The following is a 25,853-nucleotide window of genomic DNA, read 5'->3' as shown; positions in this document are numbered from 1 at the left end:
GTCCCCAATGTTAAGAGAGGTCTCCGATCCATCCTAGACCTCAGGGAACTCAACAAGTTTGTTTCCTCCCACAAGTTCTGGATGGTTTTGTTGAGCTCCATTATCCCTTTCTTGGATCCGGAGGATTGGTACACCACCCCCAGCCTAAAGGACGCCTAGTTCCATGTAGCACTCAAGCAGTCGCATAGCTGGTGGGCCACCCTGCAGCAGTTAGGGCTGCTACTCAACCCCAGGAAGTCGACCCTCATGCCCACAAAAGGGATCGAGTTCATCAGGGCGGTACTTGACACCACCAGAGCCGGGGCCTTTCTGCCAGAGCAACGATTTGTGGCGCTAACACAGTTGCTGCAATCGCTCGCTGCCTTCCCAGTCACCACAGCCAGGATGTAGCTCAAGCTTCTGGGGCACATGGCAGTGGGCACCTGTGCAGTCCGGTTTGCCAGGTTCTGCCTTCGACCTCTCCAGTCTTGGCTGGCATCCACATATTGTCTGGGATGTGACAGCATCAATAGGGTGGTCACAATTCCCTGCCACATGATCCAGACCTCCAATGGTGATAGTTGGTGATAGTTGGCATTCCATTTCACACTCCACAACCCATGGTTTCTCTAGTCACAGATGGGTCCACTTTGGGCTGGGGGCCTCACCTCGGGGGGCTCACCTTGGGGGAAGATGGAGGAACTGCCTCTGCACATCAATGTCTACAAGCTCCAGGCACGCCACGTGTCTTGCTTTTCTACCTCACATCCAGGGATAGTGCGTGTTGGCCATGACAAACAATATGACCACCATGTACTACCTCAACAAACAAGGCGGGCCTGGTCATCTCCTCTGTGCTTGGAAGCCCTGCGTCTGTGGGAATTTTACCTAGCCCACTTTGTTCACCTGAAGGCATTGTACCTCCCAGGGGTCCAGAATCAGTTAGTGGATTGTCTCAGCTGCCACTTCTTTGCTCACGAACGGTCACTCCAGCCAGATGTCCTCCACTCCATTTTCCAGAAGTGGGTATTTCCCTGGATAGACCTCTTCGCCTCCTGGGACAATCCAGAACTGCTCGCGCTTCTGATCATTCTGGATTCCCAGACCAGGGTCTGTAGCAGACACATTTCTTGATTCTCTCCCATTTCCACTGGTCCAAAAGATGCTCCTCAGGCTCTGCAGAGGTAAGGCAAGCTTTGTCCTGATAGCCCTACCTTTGGCCCAACAGTACCGGTATCCCACCCTCTCGGAGTTGTTACAATCACCCGTCCCTCTTCCTCTGCTCCTGGATCTCATCATACAGGACCGCGGACATCTGTGCCACCCAGACCTTTGATCCCTTCACCTCATGGTCTGGTGGCTTCATGGAAAGCTTGCTCAGAACAGGATCATCATGTTCTCCTTAGTAACAGGAAGCTTCTACAATACGCACATACTTGGCTAAATGAAAGCGTTTCTCATGTTGTTATCTGCAGCACCACCTGAACCCTTTTTCTGCCTCTATTCGCCAAGTGTTGGAGTACCTGGTGTCCCTGAAGCAACAGAGGTTAGCGACTTCCTCACTGAAAGTGCACCTGGCGGCCATCTCTGCCTTCCACCTGGGAAAGTCCGTCTGCCCCATCTTTCTAGCCCCCTAGTTGGGCGCTTCCATAAGGCCATGAACAGATTTCACCTTCCGGGTTGGTGCCCTGTACTTGGGATCTCAACCTGATCCTTTCAGTTCTCATTGGTCTCACCTTTGAGCCTCTGGCCATGTGCTCTCTTCTCTACCTGTAATGGAAGATGGCTTTTCTGGTTGCTATCGCCTCTACTAGGTGGGTGTCAGAGCTTCATGCCCTGATGTCAGAACCCCTGTGTGCTGTCTTCTACAAGGACAAAGTCCAGCTTCACCCACATCTGGCTTTCAGGAACAATGGCAGTTTCCACACCAGGCAAGACATCTTTCTCCCTATGTTCTACCCTAAGCCCCATCAGAGCTTACAGGAGCAATGTCTGCACTCCCTTGATGTGAGAGACACACTTGCTTTCTAGCTTGACCAGACCAACTCTTTTCCCAACTCCTCACAGCTGTTTGTGGTGGTGGTGGATTGAGTAAAGGAGTTGCCAGTCTCATTGCAGTGCTCGCTTCCTGGATCATGGCGTATATCTGCGCGTGTTATAATCTGGCTGAAGTTTCCCCACTGCCACTCGCTGCACATTCCACATGAGCATAGGCCTCTCCAGTGGCTTTCCTGGCTCATGTACCCTTCCAGGAAATCTGTAGAGCATCAACACGGTCTTTGGTGCATACCTTCATGTGTCACAATGCCATTGTGCAGCAGTCAAGACAGGATGTGGCCTTTGGTACCGTGGTTCTCGAGTAAGCCATGTTGGATAAGGCTTGTGAATCACTTTACTGGAATAAATATGAGCAAGTACTCAAAGAAGAAAAGAATGGTTAATCACCTTTGTAACTGTTGTTCTTTTAGATGCATTGCTCATATCTGTTCCATATCCACCCTCCTTCCCCACTGTTGGAGTAGCCAGCAAGAAGGAACTGGAGGGTGGTTGTGTCGGCAGGATCATATATAGTGCACCGCACAGGCGCCACTCTAAGGCCGTCTCTACACTACACCTCTCTGTCATCAGAGGGATGTAAATAAAGCATATCGAAAGTGCAAATGAAGCGGGGATTTAAATAATCACGTTCTGGTGCCGTTTCGAACAAGCACCATTTCGAAACTGAAACCGCGGTTTAGACGCGGTTCTGCCAACAGTGGGGTGATTTTTTGACAGATCCTGTACTCGTTTTTTGAGGAGTACAGGATCTGTCGAAAAATCACCCCGCTGTCGGCAGAACTGCGTCTAAATGGCGGTTTCAGTTTTGAAATGGCGCTTGTTCGAAACAGCACCAGAACGTGATTATGCAAATGAAGCGTGGGATATTTAAATCCCCACTTCATTTGCACTTTCGATGTGCTTTATTTACATCCCTCTGTTGACAGAGGTGTGTAGTGTAGACCTAGCCTAAGGGGCTCCACAGCCAACCCAATGGGTAGCAGCTAGAGTAAAACTTTCCAGCAGCCGTGCACATGGTGCCTGCACTCCTAATTGGAACAGATATGAGCAACACGTCTTGAAGAAGAAAAGTTACAAAGGCGAGGTACCGTTTTTTATCTCACCCATCTTGTCTCTCTGGTCACCTGTTGGTAGATGTAACAAAAAATGGAATTATTTTAGTGTGAAAGGCCATCGGAAACAAGGAGTTTTATTCTTGATTGTTCCTAATTATTTCACCTATGTTTGTCCTATTCCCTCTGCTGAGCATCTACAGCCGGTCCTTGACTTACAAACGAGTTACGTTCCTAGCACTTGGTCGTAACTCGATGTGTTTGTAAGTCGGACCCCATTCATTTCATGTTCGTAAGCGCAGATCACCATTCGTAAGTTGGGGCCATTCTTAATGGGAGGCTGGTCGTAAGTGCGGTTGGTCGTAAATTGATGCATTTGTAAGTCAGGGACTGGCTGTACTGTGCATTGATGTTCTGGAGTTCTGTTCGTCAGAACAGTGTATCTTGATGGGCAAGATATTGTGATGGCATTGAAGATATATCTGCCCAACATAGAAGTTAAATAGAAGTCAAATAGTTTGTAATTTATGGAATAGTTTAGAGATTATGCAGAGGAGGGAAGAAAGCAGGAGTCAGGAATTCTGGATTCTCTAATTTGCTGTGTTAGCTTGGACAAGTCATTGCCTCAGTTTTCTCATTTGTAAAAATAATACTGTTCTCAATAAGAGTCCAGTGGCTTAATTTATATTTGTAAAGCACTTTGAGAGCTTCAAATTAACATATTTTTAAACTCGACTTTTGTTTTGTGCTGTAAGAGGACATAAAAGAGAATAAAAATAGTGTCTTTTTTATCAATAGTATTTAGTGGCATATCTACAAAGCAACAAGCATAATGCTACCTTAAATATGCCTCTGAGAAATTAAGGGTGACTATCTGGTCTATTGTTAAAGTGAATTTGCTTTAGTCTTTCTTTTTTGCCTTTATTAGATTATGCTGTATGTTAACTCCATAAATAAAATTATAATAATGCTGTAATAGTCATATTTGTACTGAGATAATGATTACCGTATTTAGCTCCGCGATATAGAATGCAGAGTGCTTTATAGCAGGAGTAGATTAATGAGATTTTCCCATACTGCTATTGTTCTGTAAACTACAAAATAGTTGATAAATTTAAAAACACTTTTGCAAATATTTGAAGTGGCTTTAGTTTTGCAGAACTTAAAAACAAAGCCATTTTAAAATATATTTTCATAATTTTTCTTAGTAACTTTTCCAGTATTTCCATGTCCCCCCTCTTAAGAAGAAGAGGAGCTACTCTTGACTTCATCCTCAGCAATGCTCAGAAGATGGTTCAAGAAGTAAATACAGTTGAGCCACAGTATAATTAAGTTCAGTGCTCTTCCGGGAAGAAATGGTGTAAATGAGTATTGCTCTAAGCTCAAACTTTAAACAGAACGATTAAAAAAATAAATAGGGAATATTATAAAAAATTCTGAAGTTAAAAAAATGATGGGTGAGATTTTCCAAAGCACTTGTTACTGGCTAGTTCTGTTCCCCCCAAAATCAATGGGAGTTTTACCATTGATTTCAACAGCACTGGACTTTGGTCAATGCTAAGCACTTTTGAAAGTCATACCCTCAGAATACTGCGAGTCAGAGTCCAGGTTTGGGGGTGCGGTGGTAAGGAGAGGGGTGTGTGTGTGCAGGGGAAGCCAGCCTGATTAAATGATGAGTTATTCAGAGCCTGTAGGAGACTGGGACTTTACACTGCTTAAAAGATGTATTTAACAAACACAAACCAGAAGGTCATTCATGTCCTGCTACCTGACTGACCCTCATTAAATGAGCTTTTACAGATTTGTATAGATTTGAATAAAACAAAGAAAAATGTCTTTGGATTTTACAGAAAAGGGAAATTTTAATAACAGCGAGAAATGCCTTCCAAGAGTTCAAGATTGCCTCTTTAGAAATGTATTAAAAATTAAGGATTTGAGAAAATGGTTGCAATCACATTACATAAATATTTAGAGAACTGCCTAGTGCTTTCATTTCTTGGGCTGAGACAGACTTTGCAGTTTAATAGTTCATTTTATGAAGGTAAAAGTACTTTTTAGCTCCTTTGCAAATAATATAAGCTTTGCATACATTTTGCATAGCATTGTAGCTCTCCTGCAGTAAAAGCCCTAGACACAAGTCTTTGGATTTAGAGCTTCTGGCTGCAACTTTTATTGATTAAATACCTATGAATGAAACCACGGTGTGTTAACTGTTACCTAAGGCTACATCTAGACTACATTCCTCTGTTGGCAGAGGGATGTAAATGAAGCACTTCGAAAGCACAAATTAAGCCAGGATTTAAATATCCCATGCTTCATTTGCATAATCGCGTAATGGTGCTCTTTCGAAAATGAGTCTAGATGCATTTTTTTCGAAAAGGGGCGCTTTTTTGAAAGATCCAAGTTGTGCCAAATAATTAATCCAAATAATTAACCCTTAACAGCCTAGTAACTTGGCACATAGCTCAGATGGCTAAGCAGTCTCTGCTATGACTTCATATCCTCTCAGCATATTAGAAGACGGTAATAACATCGCCAGCATCCCAGCCAGTCTATAAAGCATATTGTGCAGAACAAGTGGCAAAATAATCCTTTGTGAGGAAGTGGCTCTAATGAAGGAGGGAAGCCTTGTTTTGATGGGACTTGATGGCTTAGCAAAGAGGAAAAATAGAACTTATCAGGAGAGAGGGGAAATGAAGATGAAACTGGGAGCTATCATCTACTGTACAAGATCTATAAAAACAAAGTGGTCCCATGTCTCATTCCAGTTACTCTAGTTTCACACTGGAATAAGTTATTCTTGGATTTACAGCCATGTGAGTGAGCTGAGAACCAGGACATGCTGATTCAGGGTCATATTTTGATTGACTAGCTGGGCATTTTTTATCGCTTGATGACCTGTATTTAAGTCCAAGCCAAAGCACACTTATGACGTCTCTAGCTGTATCATCTAAGCAGCAGGGGCAAATTTTCCAAAGGGAGAATCATAGCATCATAGGGTTGGAAGAGACTTTGGGTTGTCACCAAGTCCAATCCCCTGCCTAAAGCAGGAGAACCCCAACTAAATCATTCAAGCTGGGACTTAAAAACCTCTAGGGGGTGGAGATTCTGCCAGCTCCCTCAGTAACCCATTCCAGTGCTTCCCCACCCTCCTAGTAAAGTAGTTTTTCCTAATTTCCAACTGAGACCTCCCCCACTGCAAGCTAAGACCATTGTTCCTCCTGCTGTCTGTCACTACTGAGAACAGGCTCTCTCCACCCTCTTTGGAAACTCCCTTCAGGTAGTTAAAGGCTGCTATTAAATCACCCCTCACCCTTCTGTAGACTAAACAAGCCCAAATTCCTTAGCCTCTACTTATAAGTCATGTGCTCCAGCCCCCTAATAATTTTTGTTGCCCTCTGCTGGACTCTCCCCAATGCATCAATGTCCTTTCTGTAATGGGACCCCCAGAATAGTATTCCAGATGTGGCCTCATTGGTGCTGAATAAAGGGGAATACAGGCAGTCAAGATAGGGACTGTAGGTTTGTACGTACAAGATAGGGACTGTAGGTTTGTTCTTAAGTTGAATCTGTATGTAAGTCGGAACTGGCGTCCAGATTCAGCCGCTGCTGAAACTGATCAGTTTCAACAGCGGCTGAATCTGGACGCCAGTTCTGACTTACGTACAGATTCAACTTAAGAACCCCAGGCATCCCCAAGTCAGCTGCTGCTGAAACTGATCAGCGGCTGATTCCAGGAAGCCCGGGGCAGGGGCTTCCTGTAGTCAGCCACTGGTCAGTTTCAGCAGCGGCTGACTTGGGGACGCCTGGGGCAGAGCAGCTGGGGTGCTGCTGGGTTGGTCCAGTAGCGCCGCTGCTCCTCGGCGCTACTGGATCAGCCCAGCAGCACCCAAGCTGCTCTGCCCCAGGCGTCCTGATTCCCCAGGCGTCCTGCAGTGGCTGAATCAGGACGCCTGGGGCAGAACAGCTGGGGTGCTGCCCGGTTGGTCCAGTAGCGCCCAGAGCGGCGCTACGGGACCAACTGGCAGCGCCCCAGCTGCTGTACCACAGGTTTCCGGAGCAAAGCCATGGAGCACGGGGGCAGCGGGACAGCCCAGACGCGCCGTGGCTGTCCTGCTGCCCTTGGGCTCCGTGGCTTTGCTCTGCTTTGCTCCCCGTCCCCCTGGTCTGCAGACCAGGGGGATGGGAAGGGGGGGCAAAGCAGAGCCAAGCCGCGGAGGACGCGGCCAGCTGACAGCTGTCAGCTGACCGCGCGCTCCGCGGCTTGGCTCTGCTTTGCCCCCCCCCCCCCCCCCCTGGTCTGCAGACCCGGGAGGGGGGGGGGGGGGAGCAGAGCCAAGCCACGGAACGCGCTGCCAGCTGACAGCCCAGACGCCCTGTCCGCTGCCCACGTGTTCCGCCGCTTTGCTTCCTCTCCCTGGTCTGCTGGAGACCAGGGAGAGGAACGGCCCCGTTCGTAACTGCGGATCCGACATAAGTCGGATCCGCGTAACTCGGGGACTGCCTGTAATCACTTCTCTAGATCTGTTGGCAAAATAGGAGTTAGGTGCCTAACACCCTCTGACCATCAATGGAAATGATATGCCTTTCTGCCTTTGAAAATTTTCCCACAGTATACATGAGGATTGTCCTTACAGTCTTTATTTTAATGAGAAGTGATCAGAAGAAAATGGGGGTGGAAGCAAACAGTCTTTCTCTCTTATTTTTTATTGTGAATTTATCCAAGGATGAGGAGCCAGATCTTGGCTTCAGTGTGACAGCCACTCAAGTCATCTTGTGAATTTCCACACCCTTTTTAAGGATTCCTTGGATTGCACAGAGCAGCTGTGATAGTTTCCACCCATCACCCTCCAGCTGTTAAAAGAAGAATGGATGTTTGGATGTAGGGGTTTGGCTTGGTCCCATATTATGCATAAATCCATCTTTAATATAGGGATCTTGTAGCATGGCTTCCCAAATACATTAAATCCATCTTAAGCATGAACAATTCTTAATGAAGGTTTTGTGAGCAAAATACATTTTAAAGTAAATGTTAATTTCTGTTTTTATAAAGAACATTGAGGAGCAAGTGCGTTTATGCCTGAATAAAGAAATTTAGCAGAGCCACAAAAAAAGCATGAGCCACCTCTGAAAGAGATTAGGAGTGGTGACCAAAGGAGCTGAAATACAACAGCTTAATTCAGCATGAAGGACTTAGTTTGAAGAGAAGAAATTTGCTGTGTGAGACATCTGCACATTCCACTGCCTGGAAGGTGTGAAGGGGGAGTAATCCAAGTTTAGAATGCAGCCCCATCTTGCATTCTGGAACTATGGAGTCAAATTGCTTTGTTCAGACACCAGCTTCCAGTAGGAACCCCACCCTAAAAGCGCATTCTCTTCTCAGAGCCCTGTAGAAGATTTCAGGCCTAGTATTAGTCTCTCTGTGTATTCACAGAGCTCCCATTGAACTTGGTGGGGGCTCTGGACATGTAAAGAGAGAACAATATCTGTCATCGCAATCTGAGAAGAGCCTTTTGTTTTTAAGCTGTCCTTGCTGATGCTCTGTGAGTGCTGTTTGTTACACTAATGTATTGTCTCACTCTTCCATTGTGCTCCCCATATCTGTTTCTTGTGTCCACCTGTTGTCTCTTGACTTAGTAACCTAGACTGGCAGCTCTTTGGGACAAGGACCATGTTTTTGTTACCTATGTCTGCAGCACCTAGTGTGGCTTGAGGCCTTATAGAATGAGACCTCAGGAAGGGGGGTTTTAATCTGTACCACACTTGTCTGTGGTGATCTTTCTTTGTGTACCATGCTGACTCATGTTTACAGTTTATTAGAGTGTTTTGAGCTAGTCCCATTTCAAAGAGGGCTTACTCATGTAAACAAGGCCTAATAGACTTTTGGCGACCTACAAGAGACTTAACAGAGTATAGAATGTAAGGACTCTGTGCTGCAGAAGTGGTGTAAAAGGGGCCATAGTGTAAATAAAGCCACTTTAAAGTGCTTGTTCTGTGCTGTCCAGGAGCCAGTGAGGTCTTGCTGCTTGTGGGTTCATGAAGTAAAGGGGTGGATGCACCAGTTTCCCCTGGATCTCTGTGTTGGTGCAAACCATTCCCCCACCACAGAAGTGTGAGTAGGAAACAGAGTGTCCCCTGGGACTGGATTCTTCTTTGCCTTACACCTTGCATAGTCATTTGTACCTATGCAAAGGGAGTGTAAAAACTGCCACCGATTATGAATAGTGATGTGCCACACCTGTCTTACTCTTGCCTTGCACTGTGTAGATGACTACACAAGGAGCAAGACAGTGAGGAATTAGTCACCTGGAGGTTCCGCTCTCCCTGCAAGGAGAATGGAGCCTGTGGTTCACAACTCTGTTAGTGATGCACAAGTCAGCTCACTTGCATGTGGTCAGTAGGCCTAAGGGGAGTAAAAAAATTAGTAAAATCTTATTTCGGTCACCAGAGTAAAAAGGTATAACTGATAGAGGGTGCACATCTGCTGGGTAAGTAGGTGCCATTTTTATATAGTCGATTTTCAGAAGAGAACTATACTTTGAGACCATCCTGATGTGTTCTCCTTCATCCCCTAATAAATGTCAGTAAGGCAGGTGCTTCATGTGAGACCAGCCCAGCCCCTCTCTATATATGTGTGTGTGTATGTGTGTTGGGCAATTTAAAATCAGGCACTTGCTTCCCTATTGATGCTCTTACTTTCCAATTGAATTGATGTGGTATACTCATTGAACAGAACGCTTTTTAAGATGGCAAAAAAGCTTTAAAATGACAGTGACCTACAATTACTGTATTGAAGCATGTCACTCAGTTGGGAGAACTAAGGTTTTATATTTGTAGCATGAGTTATATCCAGTCACCTTTGAAGATGGAGCAAAGGGAATGAAAAATGCGAAGACCATCATATGTTCCATTGAACTTCTAACAAAAAATGCCAAGACTGTCACATGTCCCACTGAATTTCTACTTGTTTTCACAGATTATAGCATGTGCTACCCAGAGTTTTCATGTTGAGGTAATTGCTAATGCTTTTTTTTTCTTTCTTTTTTTACAGAAATCTTCTGTATGTCTATCCCCAAAGCCTTAACTTTGCCAACCGTCAGGGCTCTGCCAGGAATATCACTGTGAAAGTTCAGTTTATGTACGGAGAGGATCCAAGCAATGCCATGCCAGTAAGGAATATACTTTGCTTTCAGCTTCTGTAAATGCTGGGTGCTGTCAGTGCAGAGCATTACTGTCCGCATTGCAGCCAGAAAGGTTATGCCGTAACAAACAGCACTCTGAAAAGAACTTCCAGGGTGACTTTCTGTTGGAATTCACATAAGAGCACTTCAGAACACAGCACACATTTAAATGCAGTTGGTCGAGCAGCTGAGTTGCAATTGATGATCCAGAGCTAGCTTTAGGAAGTCTGAAGTGACTGCTCTTTAAGCTGGTAGTGTAATATTTTTGCTTTAGTGGCAAAACAAATTCAGTCTTATGTTCTGTTCTCCTTCAAGGCCAGATTCTTAGCCCATAAACTTGCAGAATCGCACCTGTTGGAGAATCTGTTTGTGTGTTCCTTCTCTGTGTGCCACACTCTCACTCCCGTTCTTTTGATCTCTTTGTTCTCCATGCTTGCTTCATCTTTTGGTCATCCTTACCTTGAATCGCTCTGCATGTCATCTCCTTTTCTTTTGGGTATCGGCTCCTGGAATGGTCTTCCTGCCTCTTGCTCTCATGCAGATTTGGAATCTTTCACTCCCTCTCTGTGTCTTGAAATCCTGGTGTTGCCCAACTGAAAATGAGAGCTAGCTGTACCATGTGGCCTCATCGGCCAAATCTTCAGCTGGCCCCACTCCACCCCATGTTTGCCACGGGGATTGTAAAATAATTTTTTAAATTATCAAGAAAGATGTTGTCTAGTAAAGAAGGGACAAATCTTCAGCTGATGTAAATTGACACTACTCCATTGACTTCGGTTTATAGCAGCTGAGGATCCAGCCCTAAGCCTTGAACAATGTAGAACTCTGGCACAAATTCTAACACTTTTTATATTGTGTTTCTGCAGGTTATCTTTGGTAAATCTAGCTGTCCTGAATTTTCAAAAGAAGCATACACCTCTGTAGTATATCACAACAGGTAAAACACCAAAGCTGCTTTAAAAAAATGAATGGGCCTAATTCACCCCAGTGCTACTGTAGTGTAACTCCACTCAAGTCAGTTTTACTGGTGTGAATCTGGAGCAATGCAATGGGAATGAGACTCATTTATTGTTTGTTTAGCACTGACAATGTGCCAGTCTCTTATATATATAAAAAATAAAGACAACACTTATCACTCCAGTTTATAGAGACTAAAGACCTGAGTCTGCTCTCAGAAGGATGTAAATCTAGAGAATTCTGTGTAAAACTGATATGAGAGGTGAATCAAATCTTAAAAATTTCCATCTTGCAAGACACTGAGCACACCTGATCCAGTGGAACATTTAAGCTCAATGGTAAAGTTAGGCATATCAATCAATGGGGATTGTTCATGTGCTGAAGTTAAGCACGTACTCCGAGTACTCGGTATCTTGCAGTTTTGCGCCCAAAGTTGTGACTCAAGCCCCATTACTAAATCTAACTGTCCTTATCCATGAAAAGGGTCCCATTAAAGTCAGTGACTAAGGAGTGCACAAGTTGGCCCCATTCTACATTTGTTCACAAAGTCTTGCATGTACGGAAAAGGAACTTAAAAAAGCAGGCAGTTGGTAGTTTGATTTAAAAAAAATCAAGCATGGAATCCTGGCCTCACTTTAGTCAATGGGTGCTTTACAAAGATTTCATGCCAGATCTATGAACTGGAAGTATTTGCTTACCTCATCTGAAAATTGACCTACTCTATAATAATTAACATTCACTCAAAAGCAGTTTAAATAACCAGTCATGTACTCCAGTTGTCCTTTATATTTCTAGAAAGCAAATTCATTTATTCATTTATTTTTAAAAATAAAGCATATTTTACTTATGTTTATTAGTAGACAAGAAAAATGCCCTTGTTGAATGCAAAGATATTCATGAAAATGTGGTAAATTATAGATCTGTTTCTAGCTTGAGGTGGCGTGAGGTCCAGGAATTGATCATTTAAGTTTTGGACCGTTGCTAAAATAGTACTATTGGTCCAGAGGACCCGTGAACATTTTATTGCTTACTATTAGTCAGTCAAAAATTGGGAATAATTTTATGGAAGATTTTCCAACAGGTACTATTGAATGTATCAAATAAAAGAAGGGCTAACAATATGTGTTATTTATACTTGTACAGCTTAGAGTTATGGCCTTCCAGAAATGTGTAGGCATCATTCCAAATTCTGGTGGTTCACAAGACATAAGACATGTTAAAAATCAGATAATTTTGATTATCGTTGTACCTCTTCCCCATTTCAGTTCTGACATTTTTTCAGAAGCCACTGTCTCTAGCATGGTTAGAGCTCTTACAAATACAATTAACATCTAAGATTTTCAATGGAGCGTAAGGGATTTAAGGTGCCCAAATGCCAGTGAAATTCAGTTGAACTATAGTTTTCAATCTTTTTTCATTTGTGGACGCCTAAAAATTTTCAAGTGCAGGTGCAGTCCCCTTGGGAAATCTTAGACACCTTTTGTAGAGCCCTGGTTGAAAGCTGCTGCATTAGGAAATGAGCAACTTGGGGGTTAGCTTTGCTACAAGATTCACTCTGGTGATCGACACCAAGGTCAGCCTACCACTGGTGAGCAGCCCCACTGCAAAGCCAGACTCAAATTATTATGTTCTCACTCGCCCACGCGTGTTGCTAAGATTTCTGAGGGCGCTTCTAGTGGTTCTTTGTAGTGACATAAAATCATGTTTAATTAGCCGATTATACGGGTAAGTGGGGTCCGCTCCAGCCCAATAGCCTGAAGCATCTCCTCCACTTCCCACAGCTGGGCTGAAGCCGCTTAGCAGGGGCTGCTGCCGCCTGGGCTGCTGGGAATCGGCAGCCTTGTGCTGCACGGAAGTGGCAGCCGGTGTGGGTATGGGCTGCTGATTCCCAGCCCGCAAGCTAGCAGCCCCACGGGGCTGGAGCAGCCCTTCACCCATGGCAGTTTGCTCCTGGGGAGCAGTTAACTATTACCTGGTAACCTTCATCCTTTTTGGTGCCATAAACTGAGCCGCCCTATGATTCTTTCCCAGTGGATTGTGGAGAACTCATCTGGCCTTCTGGACACATGGGGTAATTATGGGAAGGCATTGGAGGGCTGTCAGCATTCAGGTTACTGAGCTTCAATCTGCACTGCCGTACAAGTGGGTTACCAGCCTGAGTGAAAGCAGCAGCCTATAGCTATTGCCTGACCAGCTAGACTAGGTTTAAAGCACCATCCAAATCAAGTGAGGGGGTTCTAAGTGTGAATGGGAATGAGATTAGCAACAGTACTCGAGTTAGATCCTGAGTTAACTCCATAGAAAAGTAATCACCTTAAAAATCCCAGCCAGAATCAGAAACCTGGAAATCTCTGCTTCTAAATGGTATAAAACATTTTGAGCTCCAGTCCAGCAAATCCCTTAAGCACAGAGTGAACTTCAATGGTGTGAGTAGCACATGGCTCATGTGTTCCAAGTGAAGCACACATTTAAGTGCTTTGTGATCTGGCTTTAACTGGCCATTAGACTGTGGGGTGCCTCTTGAACTAGGAAACGGGAACTGCAGCAGCAGCCTGTGAATCTAGCATTCACTCAGACTTTGATGGGAGAAGAAATGCAGCGTAGTAAAATGTTAAATTAAAAAATACATTCTGGAAGCTAATCAGATTTTATGTACTGTTCAATGAAACAGCAAAAATATGTTTCCTAAGGGTACATCTTCACTGCAACATTATTTCGAAATAACTAGCACTAGTCTGAAATAACTTAGTCCACGTCTGCACAATAGGCAGTTATTTTGAAATAATGTCGAAATGCTGTTGAGCTGGAGGACTTCTTACTCCTGCTCCTGTAACCCTCATTGTATGAGGAATAAGGGAAGTCAGAGGAAGAGTGCTCTATTTGGAAATAAATGCTGTGTAGACGCTCTCTATTTCAAAATAAACTATTTTGAAATGATACGCAATTGACGTAGCTCAATTTGCGTAGCTTATTTTGAGTTAAGCCCTGCAGTGTAGACGCACTCTAACTGTTCAAAAAGGTGACACCCATGTTTAAAGAAGGCCCATTGTATTAAACAACTTTCGACAGACCAGTACAAACATTTTCTGGACAGATACATTTTTCCAAACACTGATCCGAAAGTAAAACTTGTAATCCTCTGAGGAGCTCAATTTATTTCCTTCTTTGCACAAGTGGTTCAATCTCAAACATAAGATTTAAAAAGGATTTTGGAAAAAATCAACACCCAAAAAGTGAAGTAACCAATCTGTGTGGTTTATCAAAGTGCTAGTAATAATCCTAATTACAGAATTTGTATTATAACTGAGCTAATGATTTTGTTTTCAACCTTAAACAGATCTCCTGATTTTCATGAAGAAATCAAAATTAAACTTCCTGCCACTTTAACAGATCATCACCACCTGCTTTTTACTTTCTATCATGTCAGCTGCCAACAAAAACAAAACACTCCTCTTGAGACACCAGTCGGATACACTGTAAGCATCTTTCTTTCTGTCTTACTTTCCACAAAATCAGATTTTGATCTACAGCAAGATATGTTGATAATGTATTTGTTTTTATTTCATTCTTCGTTGTTCATGTCATGACATGACACAATTTGAATAGTGCTTCAACTTGTAAATGTCTAGAATGGCCACTAATCACATATGAGCCATTATCCAGAAAATATTTGCTGTGAAATTCAACCATGTAGGACTCAAGATACTGTGTTGTTCCCCCCTCCCTTCCCTTAAAGTGGATACCAATGCTTCAGAACGGACGTTTGAAGACTGGACAGTTCTGCCTACCTGTTTCATTGGAAAAACCACCGCAGGCTTATTCTGTGCTTTCTCCAGAGGTCAGTTATTGCTCCTGTTGAAATCTCTCAGCAGAAGTAAAAAGCTATAGAAAATCATTGAAATTCTTCAACTATTTATTGAAAGCTGTTAATGCTAAAAGTTCTGTATATATCATCTGACAGTTAAATAGAGTTAGTATTATAATTAATAGAATCTTAGCGCAACAAAAAAGGTGCTTTCTCTTTTCGTGCAGTAATCCCTGAGGTGTCTCTCCTGAGTTACTGATTTTTTTAACTTTCTATAGGTGCCTCTTCCTGGAATGAAGTGGGTAGATAATCATAAAGGAGTTTTCAATGTAGAAGTTGTTGCTGTATCATCCATCCACACGCAGGTAACTATTAATTGTGGATTTAGTCACACATGTAGCTTGATAGTCATTTGACAATGGAACTTGTAATAAATGTGTAATAAACTCATATCAGTTTCTATGAAAGCTTTAAAATAACAAGGGATGTAAAGTTCAGAGAGGACTGTAAACAGAACCGTTACCCCAAATTGTGCTCACAGTACATTCTGATAACTGCCATTACCTTAGGAGATCAGTGGGAGTTTTAGGTGCATAATCGAGGACAGAATGACCTGCAGCACTTTCAGCTCCTCAGCCTGTAGCCTATCACTTTGTAATTTTAGATACTGTGTATTATTCAGATTCAGACTTTCATTTTTCTTGTTTTTTCTCCTTTTTCTTTTATTGTTTTTCCTGTTTCTCTTTTCCTTTCCTAAATATATCCTCTTCCAGTTTTACAATATGAAACTGCACTCACCTTGACTAATAAATACTTCACATATTTTATTTTGAAGTCCCCGATTTCTTTTTGGAAGCTTTTTACATGTTGTGTTGTTTTCTTTGTGATGTAGTTGGTGGGGGGGCTCCATGTGCTTTTTGTTTCGTTGATAAATCCTTGGTGAACGGATTACTTAAGATAGATCCACGGAGACTTTGAAAGTAACATATTTATTGATTACTGCTTTGTGTGCAGGACCCTTACCTCGACAAATTCTTTGCACTTGTTCATGCTCTGGATGAGCACATGTTCCCTGTGCGAATAGGAGACATGAGAATTATGGAGAACAACTTGGAAAATGAATTGAAGAGCAGCATTTCAGCTTTAAATTCATCTCAGCTGGAGCCGGTGGTGCGATTTCTTCATCTTCTGCTTGACAAGCTGATTCTTCTGGTAGTGAGGCCTCCCGTCATTGCAGGCCAAATAGGTAATTTCTTGACATTTTACAAAAAGAAAGCTGATAAACCGACACTTTCAACTTTATTATATTTGTGTAGAAACAAAAAAAAAGTCCTATATTCATTCTGGCATTTGAGGAAAGGAAATATACAATGTATCCTCAAAATAAAACATGCTGGCACCTGGATCTGTGGTGATCCACACTCGAAATAGCAAGATTTTTCCAACGTGACTTATGGGTGGGATGACCTGACACCCCAGTTTTGAGTGGTTTTGACTTTTATACCCAACAATATCCCCCTTCTCCACCCTCTGAAAAAAAAGTGTCCTAATTATTTATGCTTGCTGCCATCTGGTCACCCTTTTTAAGAGTTAGGGTTTCCAATGTAAGATACTTCAAGAGGCCAGATTTTCAGTGGATGGATGCTCAACATTTTCTGGAGGTAAGAACCTATTAATGTGTCACCAGGCTGTGCACCCAGCATTTGAGACACCCCAAGATCTCTAGCTGCCTTAAAAAATCTTGGCCTAGCTGAGGTTAGATTTAGATGCTGTTTGTTCATGCAGTTGTTATGGATCTGATCCTGCCAACAGTAATTCCATCCTTTGCCTCTACCACGAGCAATGCAGCCCCACACAGCTCTCTGTAATGGGCTGTGCTTAAATGGTATAATTGAGCGCTTAGTGGAATCTGTCAGTATTTAAAATCCTACTGTTCACACACACAAGAGGAAGCTATGACTGTACTTACAGACCACAGTGTGAGCAGCGGATTGTTTGATTAGATGGAATAAATCAAACTTCTTGGGGATGGGGGCTCACCGGCTGCTGGTGGCCCTGCTGCTGCCCTGCCTGGGCAGGGTTCCCTCAGAACACAGCTTACTGGTTCCCCGGCTGCCCTGCCTAGGGCTGCCCCAGAAGGGCTCTCCGCTGCTGCACTCCCAGCACCAGGGTTCTCTGGTCCAGCAACATCTGTGGTCTTTCTGGACCACAAATGTTGCTGGACCAGAGAATCACAGATATAGTAAGTTTAACCTGTAGAAGACTTACTCAGAATTGCCCGGGTCCTTCGGGGCAGGGGGTGCAAAAGTCAGGGCAGGGTCTTGAGGATGTGGGGGAGGGGCAGGAGGCTGGAGGCATGGGAGAAGGAGGGTTGTAAGGTGAGGAGGGGCACAGGGCGGTGGGGTCCCATCCAGCAGGGCTTTTTCTCCCCCTCAGCCAGCAGGGGCCTTCTTTCCCCCAGCCCTTCCAGCCGGCAGGGCTTTCTCTACACCCCTCTTTGGTAAGGGCTGGAGGGGATGGGGCGGGAAGGTTTGGGGCCGTGGGCTACTTACCTGGACTGATGGGAGGCAAAATGGCGAGCCACCAGCTGGCCACTCTGCAGTATAGCTCGCTGCTCCCAGTGGCCACTGTGAGTATCATGTCCCTCCGAACTGCACCCCCCTTCCTTTCCATGTTCTTGAAAAACAGTCCCATTCCTGGCATTTCCTGTTTTCATGGCGCAACCAAACCCTGACCTTGCTTTAAGTTGGGGTAAGAGGAAGCTGCCTGCCAAATTTGGTGGTCCTGCTTTTAGGAGGAGTTCTTGAACAAACGGACTCACAGGCACGCTCTAAAAAATATAGATTAGTTTGGGGCCTATGTTTGCTCCTTTTCTAATCAGTGGCAAAACTTCAGTAGACTTTAGTGCTCTGGAACTGAGCCCCATCATTAAATTTGATATTAAGCCAAATGGAAGCTTATAATTACATCTTATATCTGCTGCTTAACGTGTTTGCTAGAGCTGGTCCAAACTTCAAGTAAAATATTTCATAAGAAACTTTTTCTGTGTTATGACCTGCTCTGCTGGTTTTTTAAGAGAGGAATGGAATGAGCATGTCTAGTGTGATCACAGGTACAGCTGAACACTCCTAACCAAACTGCTCCCCTGACTTCTTTCAGTTAACCTTGGTCAAGCGTCTTTTGAAGCAATGGCATCAATTATAAACAGACTCCACAAAAACTTAGAAGGAAACCAGGACCAGCACGGCAGAAACAACCTTCTGACTTCCTATATTTATTATGTTTTTCGTCTACCAAATACCTATCCCAATTCACCTTCACCAGGTATCGCCACTTCTTGCTTTTTAAAACACATTTTATTGAGAAATTGGAATTGAGTTTGATGAAAAAGCTTTGTTATGTATCAGAGAGAATATTGTACCTACCCCAGAACCTGGGAATAAGTAACAGGGAGTAGAGCACTTGATTATTACCTGTTCAGTTCATTTCCTTTGGGGCACCTGGTATTATTGGCCACCATTAGAGAACAGGATACCGAGCTAGATGGATCTTTGGTCTGACCCTTTATGGCCATTCCTGTGTTCTAAAGTCCTTGTTTAAAACAGGTGCTAGCAGCCATCCCTGCTGGATTACATTTGTCATTAGCTTGCTGTATAACTTAGTGGACACATCTGTAAAATGGGTTTAATAGTATTTGCCTACTTCAAAGGCATAATCAGTTAATGTGTGTAAGGTGTGTCGAGGCTGTCTGATGGCAGTGTTCTATAACTGCAAAACATACATCGTGGAAGACTTCTTTTTTGGGAATGTTTTCTTTTGTGAATGTACACATGATCCCATCTTCTCCAGACTGGATGTGGCACAAATCTGGAGTGAAGTTAATGTGACATTAAGCCGTGTTTGGGGCTGGCACATATCAGCGTGATTCCAAGCACAAGATAGAGCAGCAGATAGAGCAGCCTTCAAGCTGCTCTATCTCACACCAGTTGCCAACCATCCCCAGAGGCCATTCCAATAGTCAGGGATCAGTGGACAGAATGGCATTCTGACCATGCCCCCTTTTTCCCAGCCACATCCCCTATACTGGAGAGCCAGGTGTGGGGATGGCACAGGAGTTGCTACAGCTACCCTATGCCATCGGAGGATTCCTCTGCTGCCCGGATCCACCAGGTATGCAGATGCTTTGCAGCAGCAGACTGGTGCAAAGCAGCCACTCTGTTGCCATGATTTATAACATTACAAGATGTTCTTTTGTGTGAAATTATAGGTCCTGGTGGTTTAGGGGGATCTGTGCATTATGCTACTATGGCTCGATCAGCTGTCCGACCAGCAAGCCTTAACTTGAATCGCTCAAGGAGTCTTAGTAACAGCAACCCGGATATATCTGGGACTCCCACCTCACCAGATGATGAAGTACGGTCCATCATCGGAAGTAAGGTATGATTGCACAGCTAAGGCTCCTAGGAAACTCCACATTTCTCTGCAACCTTAAAACAAATGAAGAAGGAACTTGAATGTGTTTGTCCTTTCAAAAAGTAATCTATATTCACACATCCTTACTAATGCCCCCTTCAGTGTGTTTCCCTATGTTGGGAAAGTAGCTGGCATCTTGCTCCCAGAACACATGCAACTGTGTTTATTTTAGAGAAGAGCGAGACAAGTATCAGTCTCACCCTGTCTCCTGACGTGTGTGCCCTGTAAAGACATGGTGGTTGAGAGGGCAGGATTATTTTTAGTGTGTGTGTGTGTGTGTGTGTGTGTGTGTGTGTGTGTGTGTGTGTGTGTGTGTGTGTGTGTGTGTGTGTTTTCAAGCCTTCACCAATAAAAAGTGTCAGAGCCCCTTCTCAACAGCACCCCCCCCCCCCCTTTATTTTTCCGGCATGGATTAGCTTGAAAGAACTTTCAATGCCCAGTCCTTTGAAAGATCAACTCATGGAGTTTGTTAGTACTCACCCACCCATGTCAAAATTGTATTCAAAGAAAGGCAAAGACGACTTGATCTGAAATAGACGTGCCACTAATTTCTGAATGATTAAAAATGGAAATTTTCTCATCAGACTGAAGACAAGAAAAGTTCTGTTAGGTGAATCATTATTTAAAATAAATAAATAAAGCAAGGACTGGAAGACTTTAACAAGTTTTAAAGATCCACTTAAATGTCTCTCTAATTAAACAACCTTGACCTTTGGTGAAACACTCAGGGGAGCGATGCGCATCTGGAATTTACATTGGATTTTAGATGCTTTCCATGTGGTGGCTGAGTGAATAATGTGGCAATAGAAAATGGAAAGAGATTTTCTTGCAGCTACATACTCTCTGCTTGGAAATATTTCTTGGCAGTAACGTGGTCAGCAGATACTAAGCTGGATCTGAATATACAGAATCAAAGTTAAATGTACTTATTTCTACCTGTCAAGCCCCGCAGTCAAAATATAGATGTCTTCATAAAATGCTGACAGTGGTACATAAGTTCAAAATACCAGTTGTGCATACCCAAATAATGATTTAGGCACATGACCTTCCTACTAAAGAGCCTTCACTTGAAAATAGGACCAGTCATAGGATCTGTTCTGTTTTTAAAAAGCACCCCTCGTTTTGTTTGTTTCGTTTAATTGTTTGGAATAAACCCCTATATTTGTTATCTGTTGTGTAGGTTATCTGGTAGATTCCATTTAAGCCATCGCTGAGTTATATTTATGATTTTATTCTAAAAATCTTTAAGTTCTCTCTTTTCACAGTGTTTAAGGATTGCTTTGGATCAACACAATGCAGGAAGTTTGGGGTCTGGTACTAATCTTTATGTCTTCTGCTATTTTGGGATTCTTATTATTTCTGAAGCAAATTTGGCATCTGCACAAAAATATCCTTTATGCTATTTTGTGCTTGTAATAAAAGTATGTCGATTTCCTAAATTGTCGTAAGTATTCAGGGAAGAAACAGAAATTACCCAGTTGTTGACTGCTATGAATATATTCCTGCTAGTGTATCTGCACAAGCAAGTGGAGGGCAACTACGCAGATCTTCTTACAGGACTGGGACCTCAGCCATTCTCTGGAATTTAACAAGTTTTATGTACTTCATAATTACTCCTCCTTGAAAGGAGGGGAAATTCTCAGTTCTGTACGTAGTTACCATGAAAGGGGCTTCTATGCTTTTAGTCTAAACCAAAATTGGCTCCTACTCCTGTATACGCGTAAGTCCACATGTCACTTGATGTGCATGTGAGCAAAGTTACATACGTGCTTAGGTGTCTGCAGGATCAGGACATGTGCTTCATTTGACTCTCTGCAAGTAGTCCCATTGATTTCTACTCAGGGTGTAAAATTAAGCTTACACCTTTGCACAGTCGGGGCTTTTGTTTGCTTCTGCTGACAAGGGATTCAGAACAGAACTCATTGTTTGGATTGTCAATTTGTTACTGAGTTGGTATGAGCAAAATTGCAACAATGTTGTGCGTTCTCATACTGGATGGTCAGTGGGTTATTAATGGCATAATTTCAGGGATACTACCGGTTTAAATCTGGACTGTAGGTTTTTTTGTTTTTTTTTAATGGGTTGTGAGAAATGAGTTGATGGTCCGGATTCAGTTTGTAGTTGACAAAAGTCTCTATTTTAAAAAACCAGCATCATTGCTGGCATCTAAACTGCACCTTTTCTGTTCATCTAAGCAAAGTTGGCATAGAGATTGAAAAGTCCTCCGTTCCAGATGAGGACTGAAGCTCATTTGGGGATGTTTTGAGGAGCTATCCTATGCATTGCCGTAATGAGTCCAGAAGATCTGATCCAAAGCCATGCCATTAACAGGCTCCCATTGCATTCAGTAATCTTTGGATCCAACTCTTTGGCTAATGTAAAACAACTTATGGAATGAGCCCAGTTTTGTCTGACCCTGCCTTTTCTTTAACTTTCTTGGAACAGAACATAATTCTTTTCCATCTGAAATTTTACATACATGGTCTCTTGGAGGAGGATTTTGAGAACAAATTCCATATTAATTAGGTTTTTTTTTCAAATATATGAGCATTTGAAAAAATAATGTTGTGTTATGATAACCTTTTTTTAAAAAAAAGTCATATAGACCTTGGAGTCTTGAAAAAAACACTTTTTGTCAGTTGCTCCTTTTTGAAATCTTGTACTTAGGACTTTTTCCCCAGGATATTAGAGTTATTTTCTATGAACATGCAGACTTCTGAGAGCTCTTTTGATGTCTCTTCAGAGCTCAAAAATTGTTCAACAGGACTTGTGTAGTTTATTAACTCTGTATGGCAAGTAGCCCGCCTCAAGAAATGTAGACCCTCCACGGATCACCTTTTGTGGTTCCCATCATCTATGAGCCAGATTTTGTTCTGCTACATCAGTGTAAATTTGAAGTCACTCCACTGATATCACTGGATTACTCAAGATGTAAGAGAGAGCAGAATTTGGTATCATAATGATTTTGGTGCATGGATAGTACATATACAACAGGTGTAGCCTGAATAGATGTTCTAATCAATGTTGTGTACGTGTAATTGAAATATAACAAAATAATCTTCAAGACTAAAATTTCTCAACATGTGCCTGAGAATTCAGGTTGCTTTAACAGTACTAATTGGTGATATGTGTGTGTAAAACACACTTTTATTTCTTTTAAGGACTGCATATCTCTAAATTAAACTACTGTGTGGCATGCAACGTGTAATATGTCTTTCCTTTCCCAACTGCTTTCTATTATATGCCCAGGGTTTAGATCGCTCCAATTCCTGGGTAAACACTGGTGGTCCCAAAGCTGCCCCATGGGGATCCAACCCCAGTCCAAGTGCAGAGTCAACACAGGTGGTGTCTACATTAGAATTTTGGATTTTTGTTTTTGTTTTTATTGGCTGGTCTTTTCCTAAAGAACATCTCCTTTTAAGTGTTTACTATGGTTTTGGTCGCTTGCTTTTTTCAATCTTTGAAAAGTTAATTTTTTTTCTTTTAAAATTAGCACCTGTCCCCTCCACCACTGCACTGCATGAAAACCCACAAAATGTATAAACAATGTCCCCTTCCTTCCATTTCAGTAGTAGCTAGTTTGTGAAATTTAGATGCTACAGCTCCTTTCCATTGTTGTTGTTCAATGTTAGCTTCCACGTTAGGTAAAGCACATTTTTCATGGAAACATTGATCACAGTATGATGCAGCATCATGTTTGCTTTTTGTTTTAACGTTGTGAACCATTTTACCATTTTCATAAAGCATTTATTATCCTTCATATTAAATTGATTCTTTTTATGTGAATGTTTGAATGAGAGATAATTAAACCAAAAATTAATTATTGTAAGCAGTGATTTGTAAGATACTGCTGTATCTGTTCTGTGTTGCAAAGTATGAAATTCGTAGTGGCTTAATTAAGATAGGTGTCACTTATTTAACCCTGGTTGCCTGTTGCATTACACTGCATGATTGTTTTGAACATATCTCTCAACTTTCCTTCCTTGTAAAGTCAAATTTATCTCCCTCCCACACAAATCTAGTGTGAGCTCACTTGCATTATGAAAAGTTATTACCATCAAAAGTGTTGAATCTTGAAATTGAGTTTGTGGATAAAGTTGTGTGCTAAAAGAAAAAAAATGTCATGTACATTTCTGATTCCCTGTATTAGTACATGGGTTATGGGGGAAGGGGAGGAGGGTATATTTGTCCACACATTTGGAATGGTAGATTGAGAGATATGACACTAAAACATATAGAAATGTTATTTTCCAGATATCTGCATGTTGACAGAATAGAAGTACGAAAAGGTTTCATGCTTTGCAGCATTAAATGTCTTTGTGCCTAAAAACATGCTTTTATGTAAAGAACATGTAACTCTTTTACAAATAACCAAACAAAACCACAACAATGCTTTTGTTGTTGTGTCTCTCTCTTTAAACATACAACGAAGAGGGTTTTTTGGGGGGGGAAGAAAGTGTGAAAACCTGTAAAATGTACTGTTAAACCGTATTTTATAAATGTGTATTGTCCTTGAGCTGCAGAAACCATCCCCAGGAAATTTTAATGTGCTGTCATCATTCATTCATCTCCACTCTGTAGGCTACAGATCGAAGTTGTAATCGTATGTCTTCGCACACAGAGACGTCAAGTTTCTTACAAACATTAACAGGACGGTTACCAACTAAAAAGGTAGATGTCAGTGAAGACAATTGATGTCATGGGGCAGGGAGATCGAGTCATTCTAAAATATGATTCAGTCTTTTGGACTGATTTTCAGAGGTCAATGGGAACTGCTTTTGCTGAGCACTCTCGTATGTAAAATGTCCTGACCAAGTAAATGAGGAAGAGTAAAAGAGCAGAAGAGGCTTGTCTGGTGAATGTTCCTGTTGCTTTTACGGAATTACTATAGGCTTTAAAAAATATTAATGGTGCTGTTGGATTATGTAAATAACTTATTTTTAAATCACTGTATTTAGAGTATTAGCTATTTAAGACTGAGGGCCAGATTTACATGGATTTACACTCATGTAAATCTGGCCCTCAGTATTAAATAGCTAATACTCTAATACAGTGATTTAAAAATAAGTTATTTACATAATCCATACCTCTAGTGAAGACAGGGTTTACTCTGGATTTATGCCCATTTTAAAGGAGGTAAGAATAATCTAAGTAATGATGACTTTTGAATAATAAAAACAATACCAGTGACTTCTATTAATCTGGTTTGTTCTTTCTTGGAATTGAAGCTAAATAAGGAAGGTGGTAGTGAGCTCAGTGTGGTTTTTCCCCCCTATATGTACCATTTTGCTAAAGTTATTTTGCAAAATAAATATAGACTTTTATACAAATTGCTTTATATGTCCCCTTTTTACTCTCCTTTACTTCAAGAATCTGACCACGCAAAAAGGTAGATTTTTTAAACTAATTTGAGCAACAAACATTTTTGGGGGAAGAAAATTGTCAGCACTTTATATTATAATGATGGGACCAAAACGACATGAAATGTTTCTCCTCTTACACATCACAGCAGCGTCCTATATTGTTAATGGGGGAGGGATCCTTCAAAGGACATTGTCACTGCTGTTGCATTAACATCTATTATTTTGCTTATCCTCATTGTTCTCCATATTTTTCATATGTTGTGCTTCCATTTTCTCACATGGACTGTGTGGCAAGCCAATCTTGGTACTAGGACTAACTTTAGATTTGAATCTGATTAGCTTTTCCATGAAGAACTGGCCTTACAGTGGGTCGTCTGCAGCGGAAGCGTTCGGGAGGCAGCTTTACAGCAGGCGTGGTTCTTCTTCGAGCTTATGGTGAGCAAATTGGAAGCCCATCGCTTATGGGCTTACTCCAGGCTTTCAGTAAAATAGACACCATCGTCAACAGCATAATGTTTTCCACAAATGACCGTTACTAGTAATATCTCTTTCCTTTAGGTGAAGAGTATGGTGCATCATTTGTATTTTGCTGACAAACTGGATGCTCCAAGGAAGAATCGTTTTCCCGAGCGTTTCATGGATGACATAACTGCTCTGGTCAGCACAATTGCCAGTGATATAGTGTCCCGGTTTCAGAAGGTAATGGCAAGCAATTAGCTGTGCCTTGGTCCATTCTGCAACTTGTTCCGTGCAGGTGTATAGATCAGGGCCTTATTTTGAAATTGTTGTGTTACTAAATATGATGGTGCTCTTTTCCTTGCATTTTCTCTTTTTGTTCTCCTATTTAGGATGCAGAAATGATTGAAAGGCTCAACACCAGCCTTGCATTTTTCCTCAATGATCTGCTGTCTATCATGGACAGAGGGTTTGTCTTTAGCCTTATTAAGGCCTGCTACAAACAGGTAAATGCACAGAAATGTTACGT

At 42.3% G+C, this 25,853-nt stretch overlaps 1 protein-coding gene across 11 annotated transcripts in view; it reads left to right on the top strand.

Moving 5' to 3' along the window:
• Positions 1–25,853, top strand: part of DOCK7 (dedicator of cytokinesis 7) — a 164,484-nt gene that overhangs the window by 83,727 nt on the left and 54,904 nt on the right. For 8 of the 11 annotated variants that reach the window (XM_075936139.2, XM_075936137.2, XM_075936135.2 and 5 more), the window contains exons 15-27: positions 10,141–10,258; positions 11,137–11,207; positions 14,565–14,703; positions 14,964–15,065; positions 15,311–15,397; positions 16,047–16,278; positions 18,192–18,356; positions 19,300–19,469; positions 22,755–22,847; positions 24,087–24,176; positions 25,208–25,303; positions 25,427–25,567; positions 25,717–25,830. In XM_075936139.2, coding sequence (XP_075792254.1) covers positions 10,141–10,258; positions 11,137–11,207; positions 14,565–14,703; positions 14,964–15,065; positions 15,311–15,397; positions 16,047–16,278; positions 18,192–18,356; positions 19,300–19,469; positions 22,755–22,847; positions 24,087–24,176; positions 25,208–25,303; positions 25,427–25,567; positions 25,717–25,830 — 1,618 coding nt within the window. The remainder of the gene's footprint in view (positions 1–10,140; positions 10,259–11,136; positions 11,208–14,564; positions 14,704–14,963; positions 15,066–15,310; positions 15,398–16,046; positions 16,279–18,191; positions 18,357–19,299; positions 19,470–22,754; positions 22,848–24,086; positions 24,177–25,207; positions 25,304–25,426; positions 25,568–25,716; positions 25,831–25,853) is intronic. The other 3 variants (XM_075936140.2, XM_006126764.5, XM_006126765.5) reach the window with 1 other exon arrangement.

The sequence above is a fragment of the Pelodiscus sinensis genome, chromosome 9, assembly GCF_052426305.1.
Source record: "Pelodiscus sinensis isolate ZL-2025 chromosome 9, ASM5242630v1, whole genome shotgun sequence".
Lineage (NCBI taxonomy): Eukaryota > Metazoa > Chordata > Testudines > Trionychidae > Pelodiscus > Pelodiscus sinensis.
The sequence above is the reverse complement of the archived record's forward strand: the minus strand, read 5'-3'. Positions and strand labels throughout refer to the sequence as shown.